We start from the raw sequence: 19,281 nt of genomic DNA on the forward strand, positions 1-19,281 counted from the left end.
TCAAGAATATACAAGTATGGGCCTACAACCTTCCGGCCGGCCGCTAGAATGACAGGAGCATATGGCATACGTTCAAAAACACTTGGCGTTGCAGAAAAGCAAAATCAGGAGGTATCAACGTCGTGGGCCACATCACTCTGACCCCACAATACGGTTTCATTTTATACGAACAACACGAAAACCACACCCGCAAGGCAACCCGCAATCGAAAGTAACCACACGTGCTCCCCGAATGGGGGACCCCAGCCATCCACAGGAGTCTAAAGAGGGGAAGGGGAACAGATCGAGGACTGGGGGAACTCCGTGCCCGGGGCTAGGGAAAGGAGTCAACTAAGGGGACGGGGCTGGTGAGGCCGCAGGCAGCAGTGGCGGCGCGCAGATACCCCCGCGGTAGGCGTTCCAGGGGCCCCATACTTTCACCCATGCCCCAGGCTTACCCCTCGCCACATACACCACCTTTTCTCGGAACATGCACCAATCCATGTGTTCTTTCCAGGCCGACACCGCCGGGGGCCTCTGGGATCCCCACAGTTGAGCAATGTCACGCTTAGCTATCATATATCCCAGAGTCACCCATCGCGTCTGCGGAACCGAGTAGTCAGTTGGTTCCCACACATTCAGCAGGCATCTCCTCGCTTCAGGCAGCAGCGCGACATGCGTAACCACTCGCAGGACCTCATGCACACCACGCCAGAATCGCTCCACCTTCGGGCATTCCCACAAAATATGCAAAAAAGTCGCCAAAGCACCACACCCACGCTTACACAACCCATCCTCAGCATAGCCCATACGCAGAAGCCTTGGCCCCGTCATGTAAACCCGGTGGAGTATCTTAAGCTGGACGAAGCGAAGGCGAGCCGGTATGGCCACCTCCTTCGGAGAGGCCACCGCGGAAATCCAGTCTTCGTCGTCCAACTCCAGCCCGTCGGCAACCCAAGCCTCGCGGAGGCCAGTCAGCAAGCCCGAGCGGTCATTAATCAATTTTTTGTAAATAAGGGAGATCGTGCTGTCCGGAACGTGGCCATCCAGCACTCTATCCTCCAGGGGGGAAGACTCCGGGATGGAGGCGACGTCTGGGAAGACGGAGCCCAGTGCGTGACGGACCTGCAAGTACCGAAAGTATTCACTGCCCTGCAGCTGAAACTCCGTCTGCAGCGTCTCGAATGTTTTAAATCCCCCCTCGTCCAGAGGTCCCCCACTTTACTGATGCCGATCGTGTCCCACTTCTCGAAGCCCTTCGAGGTCCACAGGGAGCCCAATCTCTCAGACGCGTACAACGGTGATGCCCGGGTCAAACGGTCCTTCCACCCCATAGCTGCGTTAGCCGCGTGCCATACTCGCACCATGACACGCGTAGGTCCCGTCAGGCGGGGACCGGGCACGCCAGAGTAGAGCGCTCGATTATAGTCGCCACCAGGCAGGAGCATCTTGTCCATTTCAAATGCCGGGTTTAAGGCGGGCCCGTAAAGGCCATGATTAATTGCAGCTAGCTGGGAGGCCCAGTAATACCGTTTAATATCCGGGAGGGCAATCCCCCCGTCGTACCATGGGAGCGTCAACTTCGCCAGGGCAATACGCGGCCTCCCGTCCCAGAACAGGCGGCGCTGTAGACTCTCCACCTCACGGAAGTAGCGCGCCGGGACTAAATCCATCGTATTCTGGAGAGCGTACAGGAAGCGTGGCAACGACATCATCTTAAACAATGCCGCCCGGCCGAGCGGCGAAAGCGGCAGGCGCCGCCAGCGCGCGACGTCCTCCTTCAAGCGCTGGAGGGGGGGAAGCAAGTTCCGCTCGTAGCGGGCCTCCGGGTCCAGAGTAATATAAACCCCCAGGTACCGAAACCCCTGGGAGGCAATCTGGATCGGACAGCCCCGCGGGAGGACGGGAGCCTCCCCGGAAAGCACATACACACATGATTTAGCCCAGTTGATGACAAGGCCTGAGTTGCGGCCGAATGAGCGCAAAACATCAACCAGGACAATCAGTGATTTACGCGGGGAGGCTAGGTACAAAAGGATATCGTCAGCGTATAGGGACACGCGGTCCTCATACTCGGGGGTCCAACGGAGACCACGGATGGAAGGGTGCCACCGCCGCAGCCACTCTGCCAGGGGTTCCAAGGCCAGCGCGAACAGGAGCGGCGACAAGGGACAGCCCTGTCGCGTGCCCCGTCCCAGCTCGAATGGGACCGATACTCTTCCATTCACCACCACCTGCGCCAATGGGCCCGAATACAACAATTTGACCCAGCTGATGAACCCCGGGCCAAATCCAAACTTCGCCAGCATAGCCCAGATGTATGGCCACTCGAGCGTATCAAACGCCATGGTGGCGTCTAAGGACGCCAATATGGCCGGCTCCCGCACAAACGGGACACGCGCGAGCACCCCGTGCAAGCGCCGCAGATTAAGGGCCGTGTTGCGATGGGGAATAAAGCCGGACTGGTCTTGGTGGACCAGATCGCCCACCACGCCGACCAGCCGGTTGGCTAGCACCTTGGCGAGGATTTTGGGCTCCGCATTCAAGAGCGAGATAGGCAGATAGGATGTAACCCGGTCTCGAGGTCTCCCTTCCTTGTGGATCACCACGATTGTAGCCAGACGTTGGTCCGGCGGGAGGGAGCCCAGCGAGTGGGCCGCCAGGAACATCGCACGGAGGTGGGGTGCCAGTACATCCGGTCGCAGCTTATACAACTCGATAGGGATGCCGTTCGGGCCCATGGCCTTGCCGGATGCGACCGAGCGTATGGCGAGGGCAATTTCGTCGGAGGTAGGAGCGGCATCTAACGACACCCTGTCCTCCACCGAAAGGGAAGGCAGCGCGATATCCCTAAGCAGGGCATGGGAATCCTCCTCCGAGCAGGGAGAAACCGGGGAATACACCTCGCGGAAATAATCCGCGAAACAAGAGACAATGTCTTCTGGCTCGGTGACACGCACACCATCCATCCTCTCAATCAGCGGGACCACACGACTCGCTCTCTCCTTTTTATCCAACCATGCAAGCAGTTTACCAGCCTTATCACCCACATCATACAGTCGCCCCTGTTGCTCTCTATAGAGGCCCCTGGCCGCCTCCGTGACGAGGGCCCTGTAGGCCGCCTGCTTAAGGTGTAGGACATGTAATGCAGCATCCGTCACCCCACCCTCTAGATCACCCTCCAATTCAGCGATTTCGGCCTCCACCCGGGTCACCTCCTCCTGCTCGCGCCTCCGGGCATGGGAGATAAAGGAGAGGGCCTCCCCTCTAAGAACTGTCTTGAAGGCTTCCCACAGGGAGATAGCCGAAGGGACGGACCCCACATTCTCATCGAAATACCGCTGCAAGGATTTAATCAAATCAGCGCGAATGGTGGGGTCGCGCAGGTACCAGGCGTTGATTGGAGCTACCCTGCCCTCCCCCCTCGGGAAGACATCAACGTGCAACAGGAGCGGGGAGTGATCTGAAATACCCCGCGCCAAATGGCGCACCTCTCCTACCCTCCCAACATAGGCCGCAGGGACAAGGACATAATCAAGCCGTGAGAGGCTACCATAGGCACCCGAGTGGAAAGTGTACTGCAGCTGCGTGGGATGTTTTAAGCGCCAGCAGTCCACCAATCCCAGTGTATCTAAGAAGCCGGACAGCCACGCCTGCGCCCGGGGGAGGTCCCTAGGGGGGTGACGATCCACGGTCCCAGAAACCACCGCATTGAAGTCCCCCCCAACCACCAGAAGCCCCCCCGGAAGGTCAAGGAGGAGGCGCCCTAGGTCTGCAAAAGTCGTAGACTGTAACCCCGGTGGGACGTACACTGATACAAAGACAACTACTTTACCCTCCATTCTCCCCACTAAGACAGTGTAGCGTCCCCTCTCATCATGGCGCACCTCGTCTATTTCCAACGGGAGCGAGTTCTTCACCATGATGCCCACCCCCCGTGAGCCCGATGTGAAGCCCGAGTGGGCCACCAAGCGATAGCCACGCCGATTCATGGCACAAAAGGAATTACCAATAAGGTGTGTCTCCTGCAGAAAGACCACATCTGGCGAAAGTCGTTTCAAGTACTGCAGGACCACACCTCGCTTAATCCTATCCCCCAGTCCGTTAACGTTCCAGGACAATAAAGTCAGGTCCCTACCCCCCATCACATACAGAAGCCATCATTCGTCCCCCCGAGAGCACCTTAAAAACACCAATACAATAAAGGGTTTGCCTTGCGGTAAAAACGAACAACACCCCACCCCAACCCACCCATCCCAACAGAACTCCCCCCTCCCTGCACCCCTGCATGAGCCCAAACAGCGCCCCCAAAGTGCAGTGTGCCTGTCGCCCCATGAATGATTAAACTAACTAGTCCCCCAGAGGAGGAGGGAGAGCCCCCAAGAGACCCCGTACCACCTCCACAGGAGGGGGACTTAACGAACAGTCAAAAGTGACGACAATACTGTCCAGAGCGAGGCCTACTATTAGTCCCTCAGTCCTGATCCGGCGAGCCCTCCCCTCCAACCGCGCCCCCCCCCCACCCCCCCGGCCCCGATCCCCGGGCAAGGAGTCCAACCAGTCCCCGGCCGCCTCGGGACGATCAAAAAAGTGCGTGCGGCCATCCACCTCCACCCGCAACTTAGCTGGAAAAAGCATCGCATACTTGAGGTTCAGGTCCCGTAGACGACGTTTGACGCCGAGAAAGCTCAGTCTCTGCTTCTGGACCGCTGGGGTGAAATCAGGATAGAAGTTTACGTCCATATTGTCAAGTCTGACCGGTCCTTGTTGCCTATAAGTCTGCAGGATAGCGTCTCTGTCCCGAAAGTTGAAAATCCGGGCAATGAGAGGCCTCGGAGGGGCTCCGGCCTTAGGTCTTCCTCCGGGAACCCTGTGGGCACGTTCCACCACAAAGAATTTACTCAGCCCCCGGGGCTGGAGATGGGTGAGAATCAGGTCTTCCACAAACAGGTCCGCCGCCGCCTCCTCACGTCCCTCCGGCACCCCGACAATGCGGACATTGTTCCTCCGGGCCCGACCCTCGGAATCCTCCAGTCGACGATCCATCAGGGCGCTCGCCTGGCCAAGCCGGCGCACCTCCTTTTGGAGGGCCGCCACGTCCGCTGTGAGGCCCGAGGTGGTGTGGGCCAAAGAATCGACCCGGTCATTGGTCTTGGATAAATCGGCCCTCACCAGGCCAACATCCACGTGGACCGAGTCAATCCTTTGCGCCAGTGTGTCAAAGCGCTGGTCCACCGAGGCCTTCATCTCGGCGATAGCGCCCATGACATCTCGCAGGGTCAGATCCGCGGGCAGAGCAGGAGCATCAGTCGGGCCCTCAGGGGACCTACGCGGCACCTCGGGAGATCCCTTCTGGAGGGTGTAGCGGTCCACGCTGTTGGACCGATGGGCTGCGCCACGGCGGGTCGATTTCACCCTTGCCCGGTCGCCATCTTGCTTTGTGGACATGGTTTCAGTCCCCAAATCGTGCCAATCACCTCGAAAAGGCCGACACACCAGTTCACGGGCTCCGGGGGGGGGCAACCACAGGTACGCAGGACGGATCACAGCCGGCGGGCCAGCCGGGCACCCCAACGAGGCCACACCACCGCACACCGCCCCGCAACCCAACCTCGCCTACGCAGCAAGGAGGGTGCAAAAGCGAAAGTGAAAGTGCGGGGTACGCGAGTCGCCCAGCCCTTCCCGCCGCTGTTGATCACTTTGTCTCCGGATCGCCCCACAACTCCAATCCGGGGGGCCGGCGTGGAGAAGGCCGCAAACCTCAATCGGTGCTCCCGCCGGTGTCCGAGGTCCAATTTGGAAGCGGAAAACGGGTGACACCTCAGCTCGGGCTCACCAACACAGTCCCCTCATCTAGGACAGGATATTTTCAGGATTTATGTAGGAGGTCACGGAGGTCCTCAGGAGCCTCGCACCTACGCGGCCATCTTGGTTGCGCGCTAGGCTCCTCTCAGCAATCCATTTGTTGATGCCATTTTTAGGAAAAAGATCAGACACTATTGACACTCTTAATTAGAACATACCCTAATTTTTAACATATCTTACTCTAAGGGAAGCATACTCACAACAAGCAACATGGATGGGAGTCATAGCTGACCTATTTACTAAGGTTGTTTAACATCAACTTTCATAAAAGCTTACATATATTCCACATGTGATCAAAGCAAAGAAAGGTAATGTGAAAAGTGTATCTCGTTATGCAATCAGCCCCAAAAATCTTCCTTTTTACTTGACAGTGCCTCTTCTCTGCTTCTCAAGAATGCCACGATACTGCTAATTCAAATTTAATACTGACATCAAGGGAGGAGCCTAGCGGGCAACCAAGATGGCCGCGTAGGTGCGAGGCTCCCGAGGACCTCCGTGACCTCCTACATAAATCCTGAAAATATCCTGTCCTAGATGAGGGGACTGTGTTGGTGAGCCCGAGCTGAGGTGTCACCCGTTTTCCGGTTCCAAATTGGACCTCGGACACCGGCGGGAGCACCGATTGAGATTTGCGGCCTTCTCCACGCCGGCCCCCCGGATTGGAGTTGCGGGGTGATCCGGAGACAAAGTGATCAACAGCGGCGGGCAGGGCTGGGCGACTCGCGTACCCCGCACTTTCACTTTCGCTTTTGCACCCTCCTTGCTGCGTAGGCGAGGTTGGGTTGCGGGGCGGTGTGCGGTGTGTGGCCTCGTTGGGGTGCCCTGCTGGCCCGCCGGCTGTGATCCGTCCTGCGGACCTGTGGTGGCCCCCCCCCGGAGCCCGTGAACTGGTTTGTCGGCCTTTTCCGAGGTGATCGGCACGATTTAGGGACTGGAACCATGTCCACAAAGCAAGATGGCGACCGGGCAAAGGTGAAATCGACCCGCCGTGGCGCAGCCCATCAGTCCAACAGCATGGACCGCTACACCCTCCAGAAGGGATCTCCCGAGGTGCCGCATAGGTCCCCTGAGGGCCCGACTGATGCTCCTGCGCTGCCCGCGGATCTGACCCTGCGAGATGTCATGGGCGCTATCGCCGAGATGAAGGCCTCGGTGGACCAGCACTTTGACACACTGGCGCAAAGGATTGACTCGGTCCACGTGGATGTTGGCCTGGTGAGGGCCGATTTATCCAAGACCAATGACCGGGTCGATTCTTTGGCCCACACCACCTCGGGCCTCACAGCAGACGTGGCGGCCCTCCAAAAGGAGGTGCGCCGGCTTGGCCAGGCGAGCACCCTGATGGATCGTCGACTGGAGGATTCCGAGGGTCGGGCCCGGAGGAACAATGTCCGCATTGTCGGGGTGCCGGAGGGACGTGAGGAGGCGGCGGCGGACCTGTTTGTGGAAGACCTGATTCTCACCCATCTCCAGCCCCGGGGGCTGAGTAAATTCTTTGCGGTGGAACGTGCCCACAGGGTTCCCGGAGGAAGACCTAAGGCCGGAGCCCCTCCAAGGCCTCTCATTGCCCGGATTTTCAACTTTCGGGACAGAGACGCTATCCTGCAGACTTCTAGGCAACAAGGACCGGTCAGACTTGACAATGTGGACGTAAACTTCTATCCTGATTTCACCCCAGCGGTCCAGAAGCAGAGACTGAGCTTTCTCGGTGTCAAACGTCGTCTACGGGACCTGAACATCAAGTATGCGATGCTTTTTCCAGCTAAGTTGCGGGTGGAGGTGGATGGCCGCACGCACTTTTTTGATCGTCCCGAGGCGGCCGGGGACTGGTTGGACTCCTTGCCCGGGGATCGGGGCCGGGGGGGTGGGGGGGGCGCGGTTGGAGGGGAGGGCTCGCCGGATCAGGACTGAGGGACTAATAGTAGGCCTCGCTCTGGACAGTATTGTCGTCACTTTTGACTGTTCGTTAAGTCCCCCTCCTGTGGAGGTGTTACGGGGTCTCTTGGGGGCTCTCCCTCCTCCTCTGGGGGACTAGTTAGTTTAATCATTCATGGGGCGACAGGCACACTGCACTTTGGGGGGGCTGTTTGGGCTCATGCACGGGTGCAGGGAGGGGGGAGTTCTGTTGGGATGGGTGGGTTGGGGTGGGGTGTTGTTCGTTTTTACCGCAAGGCAAACCCTTTATTGTATTGGTGTTTTTAAGGTGCTCTCGGGGGGACGAATGATGGCTTCTGTATGTGATGGGGGGTAGGGACCTGACTTTATTGTCCTGGAACGTTAACGGACTGGGGGATAGGATTAAGCGAGGTGTGGTCCTGCAGTATTTGAAACGACTTTCGCCAGATGTGGTCTTTCTGCAGGAGACACACCTTATTGGTAATTCCTTTTGCGCCATGAATCGGCGTGGCTATCGCTTGGTGGCCCACTCGGGCTTCACGTCGGGCTCACGGGGGGTGGGCATCATGGTGAAGAACTCGCTCCCGTTGGAAATAGATGAGGTGCGCCATGACGAGAGGGGACGCTACACTGTCTTAGTGGGGAGAGTGGAGGGTAAAGTAGTTGTCTTTGTCTCAGTGTACGTCCCACCGGGGTTACAGTCTACGACTTTTGCAGACCTAGGGCGCCTCCTCCTTGACCTTCCGGGGGGGCTTCTGGTGGTTGGGGGGGACTTCAATGCGGTGGTTTCTGGGACCGTGGATCGTCACCCCCCTAGGGACCTCCCCCGGGCGCAGGCGTGGCTGTCCGGCTTCTTAGATACACTGGGATTGGTGGACTGCTGGCGTCTAAAACATCCCACGCAGCTGCAGTACACTTTCCACTCGGGTGCCCATGGTAGCCTCTCACGGCTTGATTATGTCCTTGTCCCTGCGGCCTATGTTGGGAGGGTAGGAGAGGTGCGCCATTTGGCGCGGGGTATTTCAGATCACTCCCCGCTCCTGTTGCAAATTGATGTCTTCCCGAGGGGGGAGGGCAGAGTAGCTCCAATCAATGCCTGGTACCTGCGCGACCCCACCATTCGCGCTGATTTGATTAAATCCTTGCAGCGGTATTTCGATGAGAATGCGGGGTCCGTCCCTTCGGCTATCTCCCTGTGGGAAGCCTTCAAGACAGTTCTTAGAGGGGAGGCCCTCTCCTTTATTTCCCATGCCCGGAGGCGCGAGCAGGAGGAGGTGACCCGGGTGGAGGCCGAAATCGCTGAATTGGAGGGTGATCTAGAGGGAGGGGTGACGGATGCTGCACTGCATGTCCTACAACTTAAGCAGGCGGCCTACAGGGCCCTCGTCACGGAGGCGGCTAGGGGCCTCTATAGAGAGCAACAGGGGCGACTGTATGATGTGGGTGATAAGGCTGGTAAATTGCTTGCATGGTTGGATAAAAAGGAGAGAGCGAGTCGTGTGGTCCCGCTGATTGAGAGGACGGATGGTGTGCGTGTCACCGAGCCAGAAGACATTGTCTCTTGCTTCGCGGACTATTTCCGCGAGGTGTATTCCCCGGTTTCTCCCTGCTCGGAGGAGGATTCCCATGCCCTGCTTAGGGATATCGCGCTGCCTTCCCTTTCGGTGGAGGACAGGGTGTCGTTAGATGCCGCTCCTACCTCCGACGAAATTGCCCTCGCCATACGCTCGGTCGCATCCGGCAAGGCCATGGGCCCGACCGGCATCCCTATCGAGCTGTATAAGCTGCGACCGGATGTACTGGCACCCCACCTCTGTGCGATGTTCCTGGCGGCCCACTCGCTGGGCTCCCTCCCGCCGGACCAACGTCTGGCTACAATTGTGGTGATCCACAAGGAAGGGAGACCTCGAGACCGGGTTACATCCTACCGGCCTATCTCGCTCTTGAATGCGGAGCCCAAAATCCTCGCCAAGGTGCTAGCCAACCGGCTGGTCGGCGTGGTGGGCGATCTGGTCCACCAAGACCAGTCCGGCTTTATTCCCCATCGCAACACGGCCCTTAATCTGCGGCGCTTGCACGGGGTGCTCGCGCGTGTCCCGTTTGTGCGGGAGCCGGCCATATTGGCGTCCTTAGACGCCACCATGGCGTTTGACACGCTCGAGTGGCCATACATCTGGGCTATGCTGGCGAAGTTTGGATTTGGCCCGGGGTTCATTAGCTGGGTCAAATTGTTGTATTCGGGCCCATTGGCGCAGGTGGTGGTGAATGGAAGAGTATCGGTCCCATTCGAGCTGGGACGGGGCACGCGACAGGGCTGTCCCTTGTCGCCGCTCCTGTTCGCGCTGGCCTTGGAACCCCTGGCGGAGTGGCTGCGGTGGCACCCTTCCATCCGTGGTCTCCGTTGGACCCCCGAGTATGAGGACCGCGTGTCCCTATACGCTGACGATATCCTTTTGTACCTAGCCTCCCCGCGTAAATCACTGATTGTCCTGGTTGATGTTTTGCGCTCATTCGGCCGCAACTCAGGCCTTGTCATCAACTGGGCTAAATCATGTGTGTATGTGCTTTCCGGGGAGGCTCCCGTCCTCCCGCGGGGCTGTCCGATTCAGATTGCCTCACAGGGGTTTCGGTACCTGGGGGTTTACATTACTCTGGACCCGGAGGCCCGCTACGAGAGGAATTTGCTTCCCCCCCTCCAGCGCTTGAAGGAGGACGTCGCGCGCTGGCGGCGCCTGCCGCTTTCGCCGCTCGGCCGGGCGGCATTGTTTAAGATGATGTCGTTGCCACGCTTCCTGTACGCTCTCCAGAACGCTATGGATTTAGTCCCGGCGCGCTACTTCCGTGAGGTGGAGAGTCTACAGCGCCGCCTGTTCTGGGACGGGAGGCCACGTATTGCCCTGGCGAAGTTGACGCTCCCATGGTACGACGGGGAGATTGCCCTCCCGGATATTAAACGGTATTACTGGGCCTCCCAGCTAGCTGCAATTAATCATGGCCTTTACGGGCCCGCCTTAAACCCGGCATTTGAAATGGACAAGATGCTCCTGCCTGGTGGCGACTATAATCGAGCGCTCTACTCTGGCGCGCCCGGCCCCCGCCTGACGGGACCTACGCGTGTCATGGTACGAGTATGGCACGCGGCTAACGCAGCTATGGGGTGGAAGGACCGTTTGACCCGGACATCACCGTTGTACGCGTCTGAGAGATTGGGCTCCCTGTGGACCTCGAAGGGCTTCGAGAAGTGGGACACGATCGGCATCAGTAAAGTGGGGGACCTCTGGACGAGAGGGGGATTTAAAACATTCGAGGCGCTGCAGACGGAGTTTCAGCTGCAGGGCAGTGAATACTTTCGGTACTTGCAGGTCCGTCACGCACTGGGCTCAGTCTTCCCGGACGTCGCCTCCATCCCGGAGTCTTCCCCCCTGGAGGATAGAGTGCTGGATGGCCACGTTCCGGACAGCACGATCTCCCTTATTTACAAAAAATTGATTAATGACCGCTCGGGCCTGCTGACTGGCCTCCGCGAGGCTTGGGTTGCCGACGGGCTGGAGTTGGACGACGAAGACTGGATTTCCGCAGTGGCCTCTCCGAAGGAGGTGGCCATACCGGCTCGCCTTCGCTTCGTCCAGCTTAAGATACTCCATCGGGTTTACATGACGGGGCCAAGGCTTCTGCGTATGGGCTATGCTGAGGATGGGTTGTGCAAGCGTGGGTGTGGTGCTTTGGCGACTTTTTTGCATATTTTATGGGAATGCCCGAAGGTGGAGCGATTCTGGCGTGGTGTGCATGAGGTCCTGCGAGTGGTTACGCATGTCGAGCTGCTGCCTGAAGCGAGGAGATGCCTGCTGAATGTGTGGGAACCAACTGACTACTCGGTTCCGCAGACGCGATGGGTGACTCTGGGATATATGATAGCTAAGCGTGACATTGCTCAACTGTGGGGATCCCAGAGGCCCCCGGCGGTGTCGGCCTGGAAAGAACACATGGATTGGTGCATGTTCCGAGAAAAGGTGGTGTATGTGGCGAGGGGTAAGCCTGGGGCATGGGTGAAAGTATGGGGCCCTTGGAACGCCTACCGTGGGGGTATCTGCGCGCCACCACTGCTGCCTGCGGCCTCACCAGCCCTGTCCCCTTAGTTGACTCCTTTCCCTAGCTCTGAGCACGGAATTCCCCCAGTCCTCGATTTGTTCCCCTTCCCCTCTTTAGACTCCTGTGGATGGCTGGGGTCCCCCATTCGGGGAGCACGTGCTGTTACTTTCGATTGCAGGTTGCCTTGCGGGTGTGGTTTTTGTGTTGTTTGTATAAAATGAAACCGTATTGTGGGGTCAGAGTGATGTGGCCCACGACGCTTGTACCTCCTATTTTGCTCCTTTGCAACGCCAAGTGTTTTTGTACGTATGTCATATGCTCCTGTCATTCTAGCGGCCGGCCGAAAGGTTGTAGGCCCATACTTGTATATTCTTGAGATTGCAATAAACGGTTTAAAAAAAAAATAAAATACTGACATCAAGAATGACACTCTGGCCTCGATTACCAGGACCCCAGTGTCCTACGCAATAATTATTGCATCCGATACAATCCGTGCAGAATTTATTGGGTGCTCAGTATTATTGCCAATTCTAAGTATTGCCCAAGAAATAAAGCATAACACATGATCTTTAGTGCTTATGGCAACTATCAGAATTTATTGAGGACTCTTAAACGAGGCCTTAGTCTTTGGTATAGCATTTACACTTGTCTTATACTAAGTGATATTCTTTGTAGTGTACATTTCCAAAACGTATACATAGCAGAAATGGAAACTGAGGTGTACTCCTTTAACTGCAAAATACAATCAGGCACATGCATCAAAGCTTTTTGCAATCTCAAAAATCATCCGTTTGTGATCGCAGAAATAGCTTTTGCGAGGCATGAAATAACTTGCCACTTGCAATGTAAGAAATCACAACTGTTTGAGATTTCTTAAATTGCGATTGCATTTAAGGAACCGCAAATTGCGATTCCTTAAATGCAATGCAAGATGCCTTTAAAAATAGTGATTTCGCTATTTGGGCCCGCTATTTACCGTGGAATCATACCACATAGTAAAAAGCGAAAACTTTGAAAAATGCACTAGAGTGCATTTTTCAAAGTTGTAGGTTACACACACACATGTCCTTGGGATATGTGTGTGCGCAACATATGTGCACAGATCAATTTCAGGGGTGCAACAGGGTGTCCTTTTGACACCCTTGCACCATTGAAATTGCATGCGCAATTTGCGAATACCTATTGGTACTCGCAAATTGCGCTAGCAATTCCCCATTCATTCCTATGGGCCCGTAGGCCCATAGGAATGAATGGGAAGCTATTCCTTATTTGTGAGTCGCAATTTGCGAGTCGCAAATAAGGAATGTGTAGGAATCGCTATTATTATAGCGATTCCTACATGCATAGGATTTTGCGAGTCCTTAATTGCGAATCCTTAATATTCGCAATTAAGGACTCGCAAAATCCTAGATTGATGCATGTGCCTGAAGATGCCCTTTTCACTGACTGCCCTTCCGGTGATGTATTATGTTGATGGCTTTCTGAAAAAAGTACAAGACGCTCATATGATTCAAATTGTTTGTAATAAGTATATATAAACATTACTATTTATTATATGGAGACAATTGAAGAACAGTTGGGCTAGGCCGCATCATTGTTTTTGGTGCCACTTGCAACATGGTCAGATTTGCATACAGTCCTCTTCACTACCATACGCTTATCAATCAATCAATCAAACAAACATGATTTGTATAGGCGGCCAATCACCCTGGAGAATATCCAGGCACTGAGAATCTAGCTGCAGGGGCTCAGTCAAACAGCCAGGTCTTGAGTTCTTTCCTGAATTCCAGCAGCAAGGGTGAGGTCCGGAGGTGAAGAGAGAGGTCATTCCAGGCCCTGGCCATGAATAGGAGAAGGAGCGTCTGCTGTTGTGGCTTCGATGTATGTGAGGGGTGTGAGCGAGGCGATGGGAGTCTGGATGGTTGGTGAAAGTTCAGGCAGTAGTTGATGTATGCTGGTCCTTGGATGTGTAGGGCTTTGTATGTGTGGATCAGCATCTTGAAGTGTCATCCTTTCTGTATGGGGAGCCAGTGAAGCTTCCTGATGTTAGGGGTGATGTGGGTCCGCTTGAGGAGGTCAAGAATGTGTCTAGCCACAGAGTTCTGTATGGTCTTGAGATATAATACAGACACTTCCATTGTGGCATCTTCATGTTCTTGAAACAAAATGTTCATGATTTCTTCTATTTTCTTTGTACAGAATTGGGTTGAAATAAATTAGAGACTTTCAAATTTTACATAAATGAAATGTTAGTTTGCATTATGTTGAATCATTTCTCATTTATATACTCACTTGAAACATATTGACATTCCTCTTCATATACATCACCATTGCATTAGTCGCTTTACTTCTCTTCTACACTTGTATGCCTTTCAATTATGTAACCATAAGTCCTTTCCAGGACTCTGCCTCTTTCTGTACCTAGATCCAAGCATATCTCCTAACATTACAAGCAACCCATACAAATTCAGGATGAGAAGGACGAAACAATTTTACACAATAATCTACCATGCATAAATAAGGCATACACATTTATCATACTTCCTCGTCCCCTTACTAATGTATGAGGAGATACAAATATCGCAAAAGCTGAACAGCACACCTTATGCTATGTTACACAGTGTACTTACTTCCCTTCTTGTGATACACCCTAAATATTATGCGACTGATTTGAATATTGACAGTTCTACCGCACCCTCTGACTCTCCTACTTGGTACCCTTTGCCTGGGCATATGGATGAGAAAACGCTTTACTTTGGCCCCTTGTGTGGGCATCCCAAATATAAGTCTTCCCAGAATGATGGATGATAACTTTAAAGTGGCTACTGCTTATACCTTTGAAATAAAACAAAGAGATCCGCCTGCTGGGGGTGGTGTTTTATTTAATTTTCTTCCCATTCCAAAATCTGTAAATTAGTGAACTGTAAAAATATGAGGTTACTCCCAGGTAAACCAGTATGGATCTCTTCAGTATCCGGCACGTCTGAGCTTAATTTGTCTATCGGCACATGTCAAGTTGCCCAACTCTTGCTCTCAGGGATGCAAGTGCATATTTTACCAAAAATTAAGGTTTGAACCACTGCACTAGAGTCACATGTAACACACTGAGTAAAGGTAGTTTAGAAATAAATGCCAACCAAGGCTCCTGATAGAGTAGACTGGTAGGAATATATGATATGGGATGTCGTTAGATCCAAAGGAGTGTCCCAAAATGATTCCAAATCATGAAAGATTGACAACCTTGGAAAGTCACAGTAAACTGGTTTTGTAACAACTTCCATATGCAACATGCTTAAAACAAAGCCAAGCTGTGATTTAAACCTTTGGTGGACGACATTCTGGACAACTGGTTGTCTTTTTTCTCAATGAGAAATGTTCTTGGTGTCTTAGGCCTAAAAACCAATAAAACTGTACATCCTCGTTTACTGTCTCATCAACAGTAGAAGTTCTGCATTTGTATGGTGACTAAGCAGATGTGTGGAACATAGGAGATTACCAGTTTGCGGCAACAAGTTAATATACTATGACATTCAAATGCAGCCTCCAAAACAATAAATGTGGCATGCCTTAGCTGCATCATACATTTATACTGGTCATTTTTTTTTAGAGATAAACATAAATGAGAACAGCAAAATGAGTAAAGGGATAGAAGATGAATGCATGACAAATCTACAGGATGGCCCGGACAACCATTTTGAATCAGATGTCTTCCTGCGGTATTGTGATTTAAGGTCTAATGAATGCAAAGAGAATCCATTCCGAGTTGAAACCGAGAGGCACCAGCATGGCATAAACAATCAAGATCAGGTATGTTTGCCATAATGTACAATTTTTGCATAAAATACACTGCACAATTGCACTGGTGATTTTGAGTAGCAAAAGCTTTGCTCACAAAGGCTTTCCCTAAACCAATGGCACTTAAACTGTGGTCTTGGAAACTTGGAGATTGGCGCCATCTAATCAGGCGGTCTGCAAGTGCTAAGAAAAGAAAACAATACCAGCAGAATTATAAAGTGCATATCAATAAATAAGCAAAGTGTAAAACCAAAACTTTTTAAATGTACCATAAATGTGAAGGAGTTTGAAATTGGAGGCTAAAAATTAACCCCTTCAGTGCCCGCCCCTTTCCCCGCCCAGTGCCGGCCGTTGCATTAGCGGGCGGGGTCTATGACGAGCTGGACTCGTCATGGGCACAGCGCCACCGCGGCCCATGACGAGTCCAGCTCGTCATGGGCACTGAAGGGGTTAAGTTGGTATCCTCAGATTGATTTGTGAGAGGAGTGCAAGTGCATCAAATAGAAACTAGCATGTATGATGGATGGCTTCAGTTGATTTTAGAAGCATTTAAACCCTCCCAGTAAAGTTAAAAGGTTGTTTTTTATGTTTGTTTGTGAATTGAATCAAATATTTAATTATTTGTGTAGATTAATGAATGCTTCTTTCCATAATTTTGAGTATCGTTTCGCATTTCCAATAATAGAGATTGCTTAGGCTGGGGTGCCCGGATTCCAATATTGATGCAGTGGGGTCCCCCGATTCTAGTAATGATTAAGTAAGGGTTTACAGAAGTCAAAAGGTTCAGAACCACTGCTCTAAGCCACAGGGGTTTGAAAGGTCCACTGATGGGGAAAACAGAAGCAACCTTAGTTGGCAAATATTCAGTGTATTCTGCATAGTCATCATCATATTTCCTTTATTTCAGTTAAATAAAAAGATAAAAGGTACAGTATAAACATTTAAATATTGTAATGTGTTAAACCATGCAAATTCATTCCGGAAAACTATTTCTAAGTAAAACTATGTTGTGTAGGAAATTGTGGTCCAACAATACAAATCGCATCATAACTTTTTTCAGATCCATAATATTATATTAAAAAATGATAAAATAAATTCAAATAAAACATCCCAAAACTAAAATGATTTACAAAGAGGACAAGTGAGCACCTAGATAAAAGGGTACAAAACCAATCATAAAAACCATCGAGGGAGTGCATTAAGTATACCTGAAAGTGCTAATTTAAAAATCAGTCGACCATGTTGGCGACAGGTATCTAGCAATTGAATATACCACACAGTCTCTGGTGTTGGCTTTACATAGTGTAAGATTTGTATGGGGGTGCATAAACCCAAGAAGTTTACAAAGGGTGCATTGTTTACTAAAAATTAGCACAGGTTCAATATTCTCTGGAACTTGGCCACCGATCGGACACACGTTTAATATTTCTTCCTTTTTCATCCAGGAATAGGTAAAAGTAGCCAAAGGTAATATGCCTAATCTGAATTCAACATAAAGTGCATGGGCTGCAGTGATGATAACAATATTCAGGTATTGCTCATACCCAGGTGCACATTTGAACATCAGAAAGGAATCTACCAGAGTACCAGGAGAAACAGCAGAAAGTTTTATGTCTAATACTTAATTTCAGTAGGACCTTTTTAGCTTCTCCCGAGCACCTTTGGGTAATGCAGTGGGCTGTAGCCAGAAACCTTCCAGACCTAACTTGAATAACAAATCTTTATTATAGGCAAGACAGGGGATCTACCCAGCATGGTGGTCATCTAATAAAATTCGAATACAATCAGTATAGGGACCTAGATCTACATTGGTCCAGAGCCATAGCCAATATTGGATAGGTCTCAGCTTAGCAATGTCAGAAATAATTCTTAGGTGTAGGTCGAATTTAATTGGCAGAGTTGGCACAATGGTGAGTCTAAAGAGGGTCTTCATAAAGAAACTTTCAACTTTTTCAAGGGTGTTAAGATTACAGTACCCCAATAAATCTGACCAATACATAGCCCCACCACAGGCTTGAATCATATATCTCCAAACGTGGGGAGATAGCAAGAGTGGGTTATCTATTGGCAAATCTTAACATTGACCAAGTTATTTGCTTTAGAGTTATGACACTTTACTGTATATGTGCTACACATCTATGGGAGTCTTCCAGTCTTGCGCCCAAATAGTCAAATTCATGTGCCCTATCCAGTGTTCCCCCCTAAGAATACCTTACTCTTGTGTATTTTTCCCCTGTTACTAAAGACCATGTACTTGGTTTTATTTTTGTTCATTTCCAAGCTGTGATCTAAACAAAAAGTTTTACATTCATCCAAGAGGTAGATAGACCATGAGGAGTTTTTGATAGTAACAAAGCGTCATCTGCGAAAAGGAAACACAGTATTTTATAATACTTCACCTTCGGGGAGTCATTTTTATAGTTTCAGAGATAGGGAATGCCGCCATTTATGTACAAGAGAAAAAGTGAGGGGGCCAAAATACACCCTTGTCTAACACCTCTAGTGATTGGAAGTCTTCCGTCAATTCCCCTGCAGTGCGACACCTAGCTCTCGCAAACGTTTTTCGTGTATAATGCCTATATCAGAGACAGTAGTCCGTGGGGGATCCCGATCTTGTGCAGAGCCTCCCAAAGTTTTGCTCTAGGAAGAAGATTGACTGCAGCTCGCAGATCTACAAAGGCAACATACTGCAAACCCCTATCAATGTCTACTACCTTCCACTTAATGAACAGAAATTGGACAATCTGGTCTATGGTGCTAATGTTGGATCTAAATCCTGCCTGTAAGTGAGATAACACTTTGGCTTGGGAAATCCAGTCCCAAAGCCTAGATAGGAATTGCATGCTGTAGATGTTCTGAATATTGTTAATCAGACTTTCTGGTCTATAATTTCCCATTGCGGATTTAACCGGATTTAACACCCTTTTTTAAATAAGGATTGTTTCTGCTCCTTTCCAAGACCTTGGGATTTGTGCTCCAGCCATTAATGCATTTGACAAGGAATTTATGTAGGGTCCCCAGATCTGGGGTTCATTCTGGAATAAATCTGCTTGGATTCTAACCAAACCAGGGGATTTGCCGGATTTCTGGACCTGGATTGCATCTAAAGTTTCATTTAGAGTGAACGACTTACAGGAGAATCTGTAGGAAGGAATGCCGGGTCTCTAATATCGCATAGTCATTCCTGCCCTGCTTCACTCATAAGAATTGGAAATGGCTACTGGATTTCTTACTTGCCAATAACACACAGATCTTTTTAAACCTATCAGATGTGGATTTATTGGCAAACAGAACACAATAAATCACAAAAAGATTATTAATATTACAAAATGTAGATTTTTTTAGCTAGCGTAAAGGAAAGTTACAGTTCTGGTAAGGAGAGTTGAGGTATTTGTGGTAAGTTCCTTCAGTGATGAACATAACAAACAAATGTGGATGTATCTCTGCCACAGAAGGTGGCTTTTCTTGTTTATTGTGCTACACTTTTACTACATGTAAACTAAGGTGTTTTCTTTTTTTTATAAATAATGGTTCCGACCACAGGTTGTCTTTTGCATGCGATTACTGTGTCTTACTGTATCTTAATTCCAAAACTGCTACCACCACCTTTTCATGCTTAGAAATGGCAGAATTGTTATTCCGTTGGAGTGCAATGAT

At 51.4% G+C, this 19,281-nt stretch overlaps 1 protein-coding gene across 1 annotated transcript in view; it reads left to right on the plus strand.

Annotated features, from left to right (window-relative positions):
* Positions 1 to 16,561, plus strand: part of TOP6BL (TOP6B like initiator of meiotic double strand breaks) — a 2,412,394-nt gene extending 2,395,833 nt beyond the window's left edge. Inside the window, exons 15-16 of the mRNA XM_085627714.1 lie at positions 15,437 to 15,636; positions 16,532 to 16,561. Coding sequence (XP_085483840.1) covers positions 15,437 to 15,636; positions 16,532 to 16,561 — 230 coding nt within the window. The remainder of the gene's footprint in view (positions 1 to 15,436; positions 15,637 to 16,531) is intronic.
* Positions 16,562 to 19,281: the final 2,720 nt, after the last annotated feature.

Source organism: Triturus cristatus, chromosome 9, assembly GCF_964204655.1.
Source record: "Triturus cristatus chromosome 9, aTriCri1.1, whole genome shotgun sequence".
Classification (NCBI taxonomy): domain Eukaryota; kingdom Metazoa; phylum Chordata; class Amphibia; order Caudata; family Salamandridae; genus Triturus; species Triturus cristatus.